The sequence below is a fragment of the Chiloscyllium plagiosum genome, chromosome 2 (genome assembly GCF_004010195.1).
Source record: "Chiloscyllium plagiosum isolate BGI_BamShark_2017 chromosome 2, ASM401019v2, whole genome shotgun sequence".
NCBI lineage: Eukaryota > Metazoa > Chordata > Chondrichthyes > Orectolobiformes > Hemiscylliidae > Chiloscyllium > Chiloscyllium plagiosum.
In genome coordinates this window covers 750,964-766,876 of record NC_057711.1, presented here as the reverse complement: position 1 = coordinate 766,876, position 15,913 = coordinate 750,964, and the positions used below count along the sequence as shown (strand labels likewise).

The 15,913-nt window shown below is 41.8% G+C and overlaps 1 protein-coding gene across 4 annotated transcripts in view; it reads right to left on the bottom strand.

The window, feature by feature from the left end:
- Positions 1-15,913, bottom strand: part of LOC122556264 (nipped-B-like protein) — a 536,293-nt gene that overhangs the window by 199,278 nt on the left and 321,102 nt on the right. For all 4 annotated transcript variants that reach the window (XM_043702895.1, XM_043702901.1, XM_043702914.1 and 1 more), the window contains 3 exons: positions 9,517-9,660; positions 2,438-2,527; positions 1,738-1,958 (listed from right to left, as the gene is read on the bottom strand). In XM_043702895.1, coding sequence (XP_043558830.1) covers positions 1,738-1,958; positions 2,438-2,527; positions 9,517-9,660 — 455 coding nt within the window. The remainder of the gene's footprint in view (positions 1-1,737; positions 1,959-2,437; positions 2,528-9,516; positions 9,661-15,913) is intronic.

Genomic DNA, 15,913 nt, shown 5'->3' with positions numbered 1-15,913 from the left:
ATCTACTTGCACTGACATTTCAGAGATCTATGGACTTGTACACCAAGATCCCTTTGTTTCGCAGTTCTCCCTAGGATACTGCCATTCATTGTGTAAACCTTTCTTTTACTTAACCTTCTAAAAATTTGTTACCTCACACTGATCAGGATTAAATTCCACCTGCCATTGCTCTGCCTAATTTACCAGCTGATCAATATCGTACTGTAGCCTGAGACAGTCCTCCCCACTATCAATAATGCCAATTTTCTGTAATCTGCAAGCTTACTAATTATACCGTCTACATTTGATGCAAGTCATTAATGAGAATACCAAACAGCAAGGGTCCCAACAACAACCCCTAAAAGGTCTCCCACTTTTAACGCTCTTATCCTTACACTAAGACCCCTAGTTCTGGACTCTTTGGTCATTGGCAACACCCTTTCCCCTTTAGTCCTGTTAGAATTGTTGTAAGTTTCAACTAGATCATCCCATCTCATTCTTCTAAACTCCAGTGTTGTGACTTGCCTGAAAATAACATTAGCTGGATTGTAAATCATAACAGCCTACATTTCAACCTTGGACTGCACATCCACAAGTTCTTGAAAATAGTAGGAAAGATGGATATAGTGGTAAAGAAAGCATAATAAATGCCTCACTGCACAGTATGAGCTATAGAATAAAAAAAAAGGGGTTTAATGCTGTAACTATACCAAGACACAAGCTAGGTCACAGTTCGAATTTTGTGTACCATTCTGGTCACTGCATTGATGCACCACAAAGATGCAAGTGCTCTTGAAACAGTGCAAAGGAGATTTATAAGAATGTTGCCATGTTGAAAAATGCAATTATGAGATAAGATTGGATAAGTAGGGTTTTTTTCTTTTATTAAGTTACCTGTAAACCTCTTATATTAAAGCTGCACAAAATAATGAGGTGTCTAGATAAGAGTAGATAATCAGTTTCCTATGGCCAAGAGGTCAATTACCTGGGAATTAAGTAATTTATAGAAGGACTAGGGAAGACATTTACATCCAGAGGATTGTGCTCAGGTTGACTTTATATCTTTTCTTGCTCCTCTTGAACTCATCTCAGAATAATGTAAGACCAAGGCAAGCTCTTCTCAATCACCATCCCCACTTTCCTTAACCTGGGATGTTAGCCATCCAGGCCAGACATGCAGGAGGTTGGAAGAACACAGCTTGCCAAGCAGCAGCAGGAGGTGGAGAAGTCAACGTTTCAGGTGTAACCCTTCTTCCCGAAATATTGACTTCTCCACCTCCTGATGCCAACTGGCTTGCTGTGTTCTTCCAACCTCCCATGTGTCTACCTTGGCTTCCAACATCTGCAGGTGTTTTTGTCTCTAACCTTTTTTTATCTCTAGCCATCCAAGCCAGGAAATGTATCCACTTCAAGGGTAGTCAACCTATCATTTAACTTTCCTCCATACTTTATTTTGATCATTTCCACTGTTACTGTTGTTTTGTTGGTCGCTTGCTCCTGAATAAAAAATTATGAAGTACTCATTCTCTTATAGCTTTGCTGATCTCTCAAGGAATCAAGGAATATGGAGCCAGGGTACAAAAGTGATATTGAAGTAACAGCCCAGATATAGTCACATTGGAATTGCACGTAAGGGCAGAAGCAGGAGAATCAATCCAAGTCCTATACTGCACTATAAATGCTTCATAATTAAACCAACCTGCAGGGCCAGTCCATTGTCCAATTTTGAATATAATCCTCCCAACCTACACAGCTTACCTTAGGGTACTAAATTGAGCTGGGGCAGTTTTGATGACAGAGCGAAGAAATTTCTTGCGTTTTTCTGCTCTTTGCATGATCTCGCCTGTAGATTCTACCTCCTTAGCATGCTGTGCTCCATCTGAAGAATCATCATCTTTCTGATTCTGTGACTTCATTGCCTTCTCTGTCTCCATTGTAGTGTCACGAAACCACTGTGCAATGTAAAATTTCCTAGCAAACTTAAAAACAAACACGAACTTACTGCAGGATCTGTAGCAGAATATCAGACTGAAATTGGACTGTTACTGAATCCAGTTTACAATGGAAAACAAATTGTGACAATTTCACCAGCAATTCTTAGACTCTGGGTCATGAATTAATATTCTCTCCACACGAATGTAGTCAATCCCACGGAAAGTAAAACAAAATTTCATGTCCAGACATTGATGTTATGAATGAAGGTTTATTTTGGCGAGGAACTAAAAGTCCCTTAACATCCCCAATAGTATCGCTTAGACCTGCTCATTAACCAAGCCTAACCCTAACCGACCCATGAACTCTGCCTAAACCTAGCCCACCTATTAACCCCTCAATACATACATACACACACACCCCCTCCCCCACCCCTGGCACCGGCCACCCACATCCAGGCACTGTAAGGATAATCTGAATTCCTCTACAACGGGATAAATATATTGAGTAGCTAGATTTCGCTTACCATTAGCGAGGGGTCAGTCTCTGTATTCTCATCCAGGTAATCCAACAATGCTTTCTGAAGCTGCTGAACTTCATCCTCTATCCCTGAAACCTGTAGGATTATAACCATTAGCAAGCATCCAGATTTTGTAATTCCCAAAATAATCTCATAACATCTAATATCATGCATTCCTCAACCACAACCTGTAACAGCAGCAGTGTGTATCATTTACAACATGCATTGCAGTAAGGCTCCTTGCAGCTTCCAACCCAATACCACTATTATTTAGAAGAAGGAGTAGGGTAGCAGAGAGTTTCCCTCCAAGCCACTTACCACCTTGATTTGGAACTGTATCACTACTACTGGATCAAACTCCCAGAACTTGATTCCTAACACCAGATGGATGGCAACAGTTCAAGGTTTCTCATTACCATTTTCTCAAAGGTAATCGGGGATGGGCAACAAAATGCAAGCCTTGACAGCAATGCTCATATTCAATCAATCAAAAACACGCCCTGTACCCACCTATTTACAGACATTCATCCAGTGACTACACATAAAATAATGATTTAGTCTCAACTAGACACACTACAAACGATGTACAAAGAACATAGAAAATTTACAGCCCAGGAACAGGCCCTTTGGCCTTCCAAGCCTGGGCTGATCCAAATCCACTGTCTAAACCTATCACCCAATTCCTAAGCATTTGTATCCCTCTGCTCCCCACTTACTCATGCATCTGTTCAGACGCACCTTAAATGAACTGACCATGCCTGCCTCTACTTCCTCTGCTGGCAACGTGTTCCAGGCACCTACCAAGCAACATCCACATAAGCACCCTCTGTACTTTTGTTATTGTGGCGACCAGAACTGCACACAGTATTCTAAATGTGGCCGAACCAAAGTCCTGTACAATGTTAACATGACCTGCCAGCTCATATACGTAAGACCCTGTCCGATATGCCTTCATGATCATTCTATCCATCTGTGCAGCAACCTTCAGGGTACAATGGATCTGAGCAGATCTCTCTGCTCATCAACTTTTCCCAAGGTTCTGCTGCTTATGTATAATTCGTTCTAGAATTAAACTTTCCAAAATGGATCACCTCACATTTGCGTGGACTGAACTCCATCTGCCACTTCTCTGCCCAACTCCCCAGACTATCTATATTCTCCTGTATACTTTGACAGTCCCCTATGCTTTCTGCTACTTCACCAATCTGCAAAATGTGAAGGTTTTAGAGAGGGGGCAGATAATGACAAAGGGATGAGAAGCATCGGGTCATATTAAAATATTTGAGAAATTGGGCCTGTTCTACATCAAAAAGGTTAGAAGGGATTTATATTCATCCATTGAATGTAATTCACTGACTAGACCAGCATGTATTGCCCATAACCAGCAACCCTTGCTTACCAGGCCATTTCAGAAAGCCTGGAGTCACGTACAGGTATCGGAGCAACAGATTTCTTTCCAAAAGGATAGTGAACTAGATAGGTTTTTACAATAATTTGCAATCATAGAATCCCTAAAGTGCAGAAAGAAGTCATTCGGTCCACCAAGACTGCACCAACCCTCCAAACACCCTCCTGAGACCCACCTCCGTTCACCCCTCCCCCAAAGCCTAACTCTTCACGTAAACTACAGATCCCTGAACGCTATGGGACAATTTAACATGGCAAATCCACCTAACCTGCACATGTTTGGATGGTGGGAGGAAACCAGAGCACCTGGCAGAAACCCATGCAAACATGGGGAGAATGTGCAAACTCCACACAATTACCCAAGGCTAGAATCAGATACGGGTCCCAGACATTGTGAGGCAGCCATGCTAACCATGAGCCACCATGCTGCCTATTTACAATGTTTCACAGTCATTAAATGCAGTGAAGCTGTTCTTGAAACCATTGGTGCGTGTTCACGCTTCTGTGTCTTCTGCCTGACAGAAGAGGTTGTCGGAAAGCATTATGGGGGTGGTGGGAGATTGGCAGCCCTACTGCAGCACTGAGAAGCATGAATGTAGTCCACAGATGGAAGTTTGGCTGGCTTCTGTTATGGTCTGGGCTGTGCACACAACCTAAAAACTTAACAAGTAAAAAAGATATGGGCACCATTGCAGGATAGAAATTTAGACTACGATACCCAGAGTGGAGCTGGAAGAGGCAGAATGTGAACACACAAGATGCTGATATGTTGCACCCCAGTAAATTAAGGGATTTAGTTAGTGGATGGTAATAGATATTGGTAGTCTTCTTTCAAGAATCCTTAAGATCAGGAAAAGTATCAGAGGGCCAGAGTGCTGCATGTGTAACACACTTTTTCAAAATGAGAGACAAAACAAAATAATTACAGGGCAGTTAGTTTCATGTCTGTTATCAGGAAAACTTAGAATCTATTCAAGAATCTTGTTCAAGAAATGGAATACGGATAATCCTGAGAATTACAGACCAGTCAGTCTCATGTTAGATTAGATCCCCTACAGCATGGAAACAGGCCATTTGGCCTAACACGTCCACACCTACCCTCCGAACAGTACCCACCCAGACTCATTCCCCTACCGTATATATGCCCCTGACTAATGCACCTTACACTATGGGCAATTTAGCATGGCCAATCCACCTGACCTGCACATCCTTTGGATTGTGGGAGGAAACTGGAGCACCCGGAGGAAACCCACACAGACACTGGGAAAAATGTGCAAACTTTACACAGACAGTCGTCCTAGGCAGAAATCGAACCCAGGTCCCTGGCGCTGTGAAGGGCCTGTGCTGTACTGCTCTGTGTTCGAATAATGCATAATATGACCAAGCAGCATCAGTATGGCTTCATGAAGGGGAAAACATTTCCGACAAATTTATCAGGACATTTGAGATGGTAATAAACATGAAGGATAAAGAGGAATCAGTATTTGTAATATATTTGCATTTACAAAAGGCATTTCATAAGATACCAAATACAAGGTCACTTTACAAAATAAAAGCCCAGGTTGTTGGGCTACATTCCCTACAATTTTTGGCGTTGCGCCAAAGACCTCCAAGGTCTGTGCACAGCAGTGGCTTCTGTAACTGGAAGCCAATTCATCAGCATGCCAATTGGTGTGTGGGGGGAACCTCAGTCCCTGCCTGACCAGACTGCATACAGGGAACATTGGTGTTGGTAGAAATATATTCACATAGATGAGGGATTGGCTAACTAAAGGAAAGCATAAAGTTAAAATAAGGAATACTGTGAACATTTTTGGTCCCCTTACATAATGAAAGATATAATGGCATTGAAAGTAGTTCTGGAAAAATTCACTGGACATCCAGGGATTTTCTTGAGGAGTAGCTGAGTAGGTTGGACTTGTTCTCATTGGAGTTTAAAAGAATGAGGCAGTCTTATTAAAACAATTTTTTTTTAGTGGACTTGACAAAGTAGAAAGTTTGTTTCGCATTGTGGGACAGCTTAGCTCCCTAAGTCATCATCTAAAAATAAGGGGTCATATATTTAAGACAGAGATGAGAAACCATTTTTTATTCTGAGGGTAGTCAATATGGGATTTCTTTACCAGAGGGGCTGGGTCATTTAGCATATTTAAGACTGCGATCATTAGTAAAAGAATCGAGAGAAAAAGAAAGTAGAGTTGAAGATTAACAAAAATCAACGATGATCTCAGTGAATGGTGATGCAGGCTCAATGGGTTGAATGGCCCCACTTCTACTCCTGCATCTTACAGTCTTTTTATCTGAAAAGGAAGAACAACATGCAAGATTCCAGGGAGAATTCCAGGAAGACGTTGGGAAATAGCACAAGTAAATTGCTTCTATGGTGAGTGACACAGACATGATGGTGAATGGTGTTATTCTGTACAATGATCAGTGTCCTTGGAAGGATAAGATATTATCTCATGTTCTGTTGTGGGCGGCACGGTGGCACAGTGGTTAGCACTGCTGCCTCGCAGCGCCAGAGACCCGGGTTCAATTCCCGACTCAGGCGACTGACTGTGTGGAGTTTGCACGTTCTCCCAGTGTCTGCGTGGGTTTCCTCCGGGTGCTCCGGTTTCCTCCCACAGTCCAAAGATGTGCAGGTTAGGTGAATTGGCCATACTAAATTGCCCGTAATGTTAGGTAAGGGGTAAATGTAGGGGTATGGGTGGGTTTCGCTTCGGCGGGTCGGTGTGGACTTGTTGGGCCGAAGGGCCTGTTTCCACACTGTAATCTAATCTAATCTAATCTAATCTAAATTGACATCACAATGAAAAGTGTGTGCAGAATCGGAGGGACTGAGGGCGAGGATGGAGTCCATCGTTCTTTGAAAGTGTCAGGACATATTGCATGAATTGTTTAGAAAAGTAAACTGGAATTTGAGCTTTATAAATAAGGACATTGATAACAGAAGCAGGACATTATCCTGACCATGTATAAAAACTCTAGTTTGGCCTCAATTCAAAGAGTGCATCTAGCTCTGGTCACCACACTTTAGGGAACATGCAAGAGTCTCAAGGATGCAGAAGATATGTACCAGAGTAATTTGAGGATGTGAAGTTTTAGTTACAAGGTTAAGTTGACAAGGTTGGGGTGATTAAACACCTTAGAAAAAAGGAGATTGAGGAGAAATTCAACAGAGATATACAAGACACACTATACAATTAATGGTAAGGTCCTTGGGAGTGTTGCTGAACAAAGAGACCTTGGAATGCAGGTTCATAGCTCCTTGAAAGTAGAGTCGCAGGTAGATAGGATAGTGAAAGCGGCATTTGGTATGCTTTCCTTTATTGGTCAGAGTATTGAGAACAGGAGTTAGGAGGTCATGGTACGGGACATTGGTTAAGCCACATTTGGAATACTGCATACAATTCTGGTCTCCTTCCTGTCGGAAAGATGTTATGAAACTTGAAAGGGTTCAGAAAAGATTTACAAGGATGTTGCCAGGGTTGGAAGATTTGAGCTTTCGGGAGAGGCTGAATAGGCTGGAGTTGTTTTCCCTGGAGCGTCGGAGGCCGAGGGATGATCTTAGAGTGGTTTACAAAATCATGAGGGGCATGAATAGGGTAAATAGACAAAGTCTTTCCCCTGGGGTAGGGGAGGTCCAGAAATAAAGGGCATAGGTTTAGGGTGAGAGGGGAAAGATATAAAAGAGACCCAAGGGGAAACTTTTTCACGCAGAGGTTAGTGCGTCTGTGGAATGGGCTGAATGGTTTAGTTCTGCTCTGTTATCTTATGGTGCAAGATTATGATCCCATGAGGTAGGGAAAACGCTTCTCATTAGCTGATGAGTCAAGGTGCAGAAGATGAAGGTGTGAAGATGTGTGAAAAAATCTTTTTCTACATAGTGTCTGGTAATAACCTGGAACTCTGCCACTGATGGAGGGGTACGCGAAAACAATGAATGGTTTTAAAACAAACTTTAATGGGTACTTGGAGGGAATAAGCTTGCAGGGCTTGAGCAAAAAAAAAAATGGGAGTGACTGGATTGGTTTAAGAGCTGAAATGGTCGTGATGGAACAAATGTTCTCCTGTGTCACAGAAAATAGTTGAAGCCAAAACATTGAATTACTTCAAGAAAGAGTTAAGTGTAGTTCTTAGAGATAAAGGGAACAAAAAGGTATGGGAAGAGGCTGGGAATAGGGTACTGATTAGGATATCAGCCAAGAATATATTGAAAGGTTGAGCAGGCTTGAAGGGCTGAATGGCTTATTCCTGCTCCTATTATCTGTTTCCTATGCTATGACTAATCTATTGCTATGACTTCATACATTTGCTGGAAATATGACCTGATAGCAGATCTGTGAAAGTACAATTGTTGACTTTGCTTGACTACTGCTTGTCCTTCACAATTTGTATCTGGTAAGTGATGTTTAATTTGGAATAGTACAGGATCTTGTATATTTCATGCGACCATAGCCCAATACATCAACCACAGTGGTAAAAGCAGAATTGGAAGTGGTTAGAAAGAGATCTTGGCATTCTATTCTGAGTCAAGTGAGTGCTTTAAAGAGGCAGCTCACCACCTTCTCAAGGGTATTAAGAATGAGTGATAAATGCTGAACGAGCTGCTAGCTGAGTTTCTCCAACACTTTGTTCTTACTTGATATTTTGAAAATATAGACCCAAGTGTTTTCCAAATTGAATTTATAAGATGAAAGGAACAAATTGAATTTGGGTAGAGAATTTATTTAAATAAATTAGGGAAGGGTCATAGTTTTAAAATTATATAAGCCGGGGTCCTGATTAGATATCAGAAGTTTGTACTTTTCCCCGGAGAATGATAGATCTCGGAAACAGATTGTTTGCTCATACGTTAAATGGCAATTTGCTGTAAAACGTCAAACAAGAGCTGGGGTGCACATCACCTCTTATGAGAGAAGCATATGGCAGTGAATTGCGAGCCATGGCAACGTCCTAGACTACGTACAACTGCTTGAGGGTTCAGATAGTAACTCCTCAGATTTCTCCCGACACACTGGGTGGCTCAGTGGTTAGCACTGCTGCCTCACAGCACCAGGAAGCCGAGTGCAATTCCCGCCTTGGGCAACTGTCTGTGTGGAGTTTGCACATTCTCCCTGTGTCTGCATGGGCTTCCTCCCACAATCCAAAGATGTGCAGGTCAGGTGAATTGGTCATACTAAATTGCCCATAGTGTTAGGTGCATTAGTCAGGGGTAAATATAGGGTAGGGGAATAGTCTGGGTGGTTTACTCTTCGGAGAGTCGGTGTGGACTTGTTGGGCCGAAGTACCTGTTCCCATACTGTATGGAATCTAATCTAATCTAATACTGGCCTGAGTTTTTGGTTTGGTTTATTGCCTCCCTCAGCAGATCATGCTTGCATGGGGCGAAGCTTTATATGGGTCAGGCTAGATGGACCAAAGGTCATTTCCTGTCAATTATTCTTAAAATAAACATCAGAATTCCCAACAGAAACATATTAACTCCAATAACTCCTATATATTCCCACACATTTCCATGTCTCCCAAGACTTTACATTGGTTTCTCCCCAGGACTGATCATTATGGCCTTACCACAGAAATGTATGATAGCATGTAATATACAACTCCCAAACACCCCATAAGACTAAGCAGCCCTCCTATTCCCCAATAACTAACCATCCAAACCTCCCCCTCACCTGTTTGAGTATCCGGTCAATTGACTCCCGGTCCATTTTGCAGGATACAGCATCTTTCCTCAGCCGTGCTGCTACAGTTCCCAGGTAATCAAGAGAAGCTACTCTGAGAGCCATTTCTGTCGACTTGTTACTGAACTGATGAACCTGCATTCAGGAGCATAAAAATAAAACATTTGAAACAGTGGCTTATGTGGCACTATTTTCCCACCTTAAACCTTTGTCCAAATATATAATTTTCCTGTACCTTTTCTCAAGTAAATGACTAATTATGACAACTATCTCTCAAACACATTCTCATCATTATACACCAGATTTGGCTACAAACAGAATACCTGAGCAGCAGAAATACGGATTGCGTCAGAGACACAGCCTGAAACTAGCTACTTAAGTCTGGTGGCAATGGTTCAGCCAGTTCCTTGGGATAAATATACCAGGTGGTGCTCAAGCTCATCAAACACTTACCAGTGATGTCCATAGTTTAACAGTCCGCTGGCTGGTTTAATTTCATTCATATTTTGCTCTTTTAAATTCAAGTAACTCCCTTGAAACTAGGCCCCAACTTCAAATTTGATTATTCTTCTTAATAATGCTTAGCTTTTTAATTCTCGATTCTCTTACTGCTTTGTACCTAAGAAACAAAAACAGAAATTGCTGGAAAGCTCAGCAGGTCTTAGCAGCATCTGCGGAGAGAGAAGCAGAGATAACATTTTGGGTTGAGTGATCGTTCCTTGGTACCTAAGATGGCGCCATGTGTGGGGTCTGCAAAAACGAACAATAGTCTCACTTGATTTATGACTCAAAATGCACTGAAACAAATGCAAGTTCCCACAATGTCCAATGGGATAGTGCTTATCCTTCATAATCCTCGCTTGCTCAACAAGTTTAGATTTAGATTTTAGAACTGAAGTAGAGTGAAAAGTCCAATGTCCCCACACATGGCGCCATCTTAGGTACCAAGGAATGATCACTCAACCCAAAATGTTAACTCTGCTTCTCTCTCCGCAGATGCTGCTAAGACCTGCTGAGCTTTCCAGCAATTTCTGTTTTTGCTTCTTAGGTACAAAGCAGTAAGAGAATCGAGAATTAAAAAGCTAAGCATTACTTCATAGAGTAGTAGAAAAAAATAAAGAAATAGATAGTAGTTTACATGAAAGCCTTTTGTAATTTAAACTAGGAAAATCAAAAGTTCAACAGTCTTTGATGAGACCTCTGCTTATCTCAGTCTGCTGTCTGTTCTTGCTGACAGATACTGTCACTACTGTTGAAATTGCCGCCTCCCCAAACTCCTCCAACGCCTCATGAACAAGCCTGGGCAGGCATGTGTCCCGATTCACCGTCGAGATCTCAGGCTGGAACCCTTCACAGCCCATCAATCAAGACTAGGCTGAGAGGCGAGAATGGAGCTGTCAAGAGACCAGGCCAGGACCCACCATAAGCAGCTAGTAGACCAGGTTGAGACCCGCTGAGAGACCAAAGGGGGAGAAAAAGAGGAAACTTAAGGAGCAGAGAAGCTCCAGTGGAAGCATCCATTTTGACTGGAAGTTGGATAGCAAGTCACTGGATGCCTCCAGCAGTTTATGCCAACCCTGGAGAATCTGACATAACAAACATTTACACACAATTTTCAAAGTAGCAGAGATTAGCAACATATGTTCAAACAACTTAAAATGCTGGTACTTAATAAAAGTGATAAACAATCAACATGGATTTCATCTCCATAGACTGACTTCATAACAAAGAATTTCAGAAAGCAGAACTGGATTTTCAGTAGAGTGTTTTGTTTTTGAAATGCCAACATTTACAATAATTTACAGTCAGTCATATAAATACTGCACCAACAGAAGCATTTCAGATGCTGAGGTTTCTGCAGAAAGTCACCTCGTGACTCCACAAAGCCAGTAAAATTGCTGGCACAGAAATAGGCCAGTCCATACCATGTGGCAATCTGATAGAAAGGGGATCAAAGGAGGAAAACAACCTAGACAACATTTGACATTTAAAATGGATATGGAAGGAAAAGGGTTTAGGGCAGATCTGTTAATAAAACCCGATATTAGTTGAAGAGTGAAAGATTATTGTGGAATGAAAGTTCAAGGCGTAAAAACCAAGGAGCCAGAATTGTCAAGTGGCTGATGAAGCTTGGCCAATCAATCCAGAGACCCAAATACACACAGATGACCGTTTTCAACCATTTTGAATTGAGTGCTCACCATAGGCAGACATTCCCTTCATTTGATGATATCTACTCAGTTTCAGGAGTTTCTCTTTCAACATTTATGGAAGGTAGAATATTCAGGGCTACACAAGGTCTTTTGAATACAAAACTGAAGAGGAGGAGTGTGTCTTACAAATCTGGTGCTGAAGCAGCAACAGCATTGCTGTTACCTGCATACCACCAATCACACGTGTAAGGAATGTAACTCTTCACTTGTGCTTTTTAAAAAATCTGTAGATTGAAATCTGAGAGGGCTTTTTTTAAAACCTTATTTGAAGCAATTATTGCAGTTTGAGTGAGTTGAAGGTGTATAGCTCTTGTCGGCGATAAAATTAGTCTAGGACAATGACGGTATCGATGACGGGACTTTTTGCCTGCCAATAACTGTACGATTGGTTTTCAGGTATCTAAACAGCTTGGAACTGGGAACAAGTTGCAGAGAGAGTGTGCTCCAGTCCTTCTCCAACTTGGGAGCAGCCCCTATGCTGTCTGCAGTTAAAACTAACCTTAAACATTAAGACAGTTTATCTTTCCTCCAACATTTGTTGTTAGCTTTGAATTTTACCTGATAAGTCAGGAAATTTTATAACTGACTTAGCCACTGTCCCTTAACAACCAGTGGAAACATCTGAGAAAGGTGACTGAAGTAATGTGCTGGTCAGGAGAAAAATCAAAGATCTCAGCAACAGCAAATAAGCAGTAGACTTTTCATCCCCTCAAGCTTGTTCCATTATTCAATGACATTGTAGCTTATCTGGGGCCTAATTCCATATAGCTGCCTTTGACCTATATCCCCATAATACCATTGCTTAACAAAAAATTAACTATACCAGACTTAAAAGTAACAACCAATCTAGCATCCATGGCCATTTGTGGCAGAAAGCTCCAACCCTCTACTAACATTTGTTTGTAGAAGTGTTTCCTAACTCTGGAACAAAGTCTTTCAGGTGTTTTCCTGTCAGCCAATAACCCATTTCCCCCCTTCAGCTGGTGTGTTGGTATACAGGGGGGAGTTTATAAGGAGATTAGAGTTTTTACTAATAGACTTATATGTCAACAGCTCATAATCACTTATCCTGTAGCTAGAGTCTAACTACTTGGTATAAACAATATTTTTTTCTCCAGCACAGAAACTTGGCCCGTGCTCTTTACAAATCTGGTCAGGTAAATGGGAACTGTGAGCACTTTTTAACTTTTGTGACAACTCCAGGAATAGTGGGGTGTGGGGATGTGATTTTCTTTGCGGGGAGAACACTATTTTCATCTAAAAGTTAGGAGTTGAGAGTGGATTTGAGAAAAATGTGTTTTCACCCAGAGGGTGGTAGGAATCTGGAATGCAATGCCAAGGATGGTAGAAGAGGTGGAAAACTCACAACCTTGATAAAATTATATGCCATAACATTCAAGGCTATGAGCCAAGTGCTGGAAAGAGAGAGTAGTGTAAATAAGTCTCCTCACCATCCACTTCATGCAACCACCATCTCCACATTCCTTCTTCTCCCCCACCCCACCCTTACCAACCTCCTTTGCCATGCTCCACAGTCTCTTTCTTATTCCATCTCCCTTGCAGTTATCTTTTCCCCATCACAAGCTCTTTTTTCTTTCAACAATCATGCCCTTCAACTTATGCAGTCAAAGCAGCATGATCCATCGAAAAGATGCACTTCAGTGACTCAATGCTTCTGAGACAGCATCTTCCAAACCCATGACTTCGACCACCCTGAAGAACAAAGACAGCAGAAGCATGGGAACACCACTTCCAACAATTTCCCCTCCAAGCTCCACAAAGAATCTCAAAATTATTACAGTGTAAAGGCTGTTTAGCCCAATGTACTTGCACTGGCTCTTCAAACTAGAATCATTATCTATTGCTAATCTCCTGTTTAATTCCCCTCTACCCTCGCACATTTTTAAAATCCAAATAATCATTACAAAGCTCCCTTAAATGCCTTAATTGAAACTGCCTCCTCCATATTGCCAGGCAATACATTGCATATGCAGACCATTAATTGAGGAAAAAAGGTTTTATTTTCACATCACTCTTGACTCACTTTAAATCTATGCCCTCTCATTCTTGTTCCTTTCACAAACAGGAACAGCTTTTTCTTATGTCCACCTCTCTCATGATTTTGAAAACCTATTTCAATCTCTTGTTCAGACGACTTCTTTCCAAGGAGAACAGTCCCAACTTCTTCAATCTATCCTAATCATTGAAATTTCTTAATCCTGGAACCATTTTTGTAAATCACTTCTGCACTCTCACCAATGCAATCACATCTTTCCTCTAGCATACAACTGCACACAATTTTATGTTGTCCTTTAAAGTTCTTTCTACCAAGCAGCTTCATCTCATACACCTCTACATTGAAACAGATCTACCAACTATCCACCCACTTTACAACTTCTCTATATACTTTGGGAATTTCTCACTGTCCTCCTTGAGTGATACCAACTATACAGATTTAAATTCTTGTATTGGCTGAGGTGATCATGAAGGTCCTGTCTGCTCAACCTTGCCCCTCACCTGAGATATTTTAAACCACCATACGGTCACCACCAGTTATCTCTCCCTAATGAAAGCGCAACTTCATGGTCTTCTAAGACTATGGCAACTTTAAGGGCAGCTAAGATTGGGAAATAATTGGCAATATCCAAATTCCATCAGTATTATACAAATAAAAAAAGTCATGTTCATGACATCTCCTTGTACTTTTATGAAATCAACTCACATTTGTACAAGGTCACATCACATTCTCAAGAATCTCAACACTTTGCAAGTCATTTTTGAAGCTGTAAAAGCAGATTCACAAAGAATTTTACAAATGTAAACAATCCAAAGGTGTGACCTAATAGAAGCATAGAAAACAGTAATAGGAGAGGGACTACTGAGCCTTGAGCCTGCGCTGCTATTCATTAGGGTTAATTGCTATCATCTAACTCAATAGCTTGTCCTGCTTCCCCATGTAGGGGCATGGAACGGCCTGCCTGCAACAGTAGTAGACTCGCCAACCTTAAGGGTGTATAAATGGTCATTGGATATATATGGATGAAAATGGAATAGTGTAGGTTAGATGAGCTTCAGATTGGTCTCACAGGTTGGAGGGCCTGTACCGCGCTGTAATGTTCTATGCTTACCTTTAGTGACAGCTGTACAAGTATACCCTCATCTCATTGCACGTTCCATCTCAATACTCTCGGGCCCTTATTCCCTGGTCCTTGACACCCCAGAGTACAGTCTTTATAAACTATAATCCACAAAAAAACCTTACAAATTATAAACCAAAATAAAAAGTATCTCTTTCCCTATGCTCCGAGTTCCAAGTTGCACAGTTCACACTGGCTGCACTGTCTCCCAAATATTTGCCTGCAAAGCTTACTGCTTTTTCCCACTTCCCGTGTATATCCCCAACCCCCATGGTGTGCGTCACTTCCGTTGGTGACATCACCCACGATACCACAACCACACCCACTACAGAGACACTCACTGCCCCCACTTCCAAATCCAGCTCCACACAAGGTCCTAGTTCCCAACCATGCCGTGTTTTTCCATCCCCCCCGTACCTCAACCTCGCTGAGGATGAATGATCAGTCCTCAGTAAAGGCTACACCTTCATCCCACTATGCTCACAGATCAATGAATCCGACATATGTCATGACATCTAACTTTTTTTCGCGCCTCCACCTCTTTTTCCATCAGGACTCCCAACCACCCTCAGAGGACCGCTTCTCCCACCTCCAACACACTCCATTCACTTGGACACCCTGTGCTGGTCTGTTACCCACCCTCTATCTTTCTCTGATCTCCAGCATCTGCAGTCCTCACTTTCCCCTTACTGTTCATGCTTACAGTCTGGTGTTTAGCAGCCTCCATTATAAAAAATACTTGCAACAGTGGTTTTAAAAAATCCTCCGTAGTTCCCATCACAATTCTATTTCCCATCCATAGATTCCCCCATCTTGGCTACTGTCTGTTTACAATTTCCATTTTCTATTTGACATCAAGCTTGGTTTCTGACTTCATGTACTCTGCTTCATCAAGACTACATTTCCTCTCTCAATAACTAGGTTGATCTTTGCCCCATCCCAGTTTCTCTGCGACTGAAACCATCAGCCGTCTGTTGAAACCTCTACCTGACCACAAACTTTTTCCCACTCCCATCACAGAATGTGAGAGAGAAAGAG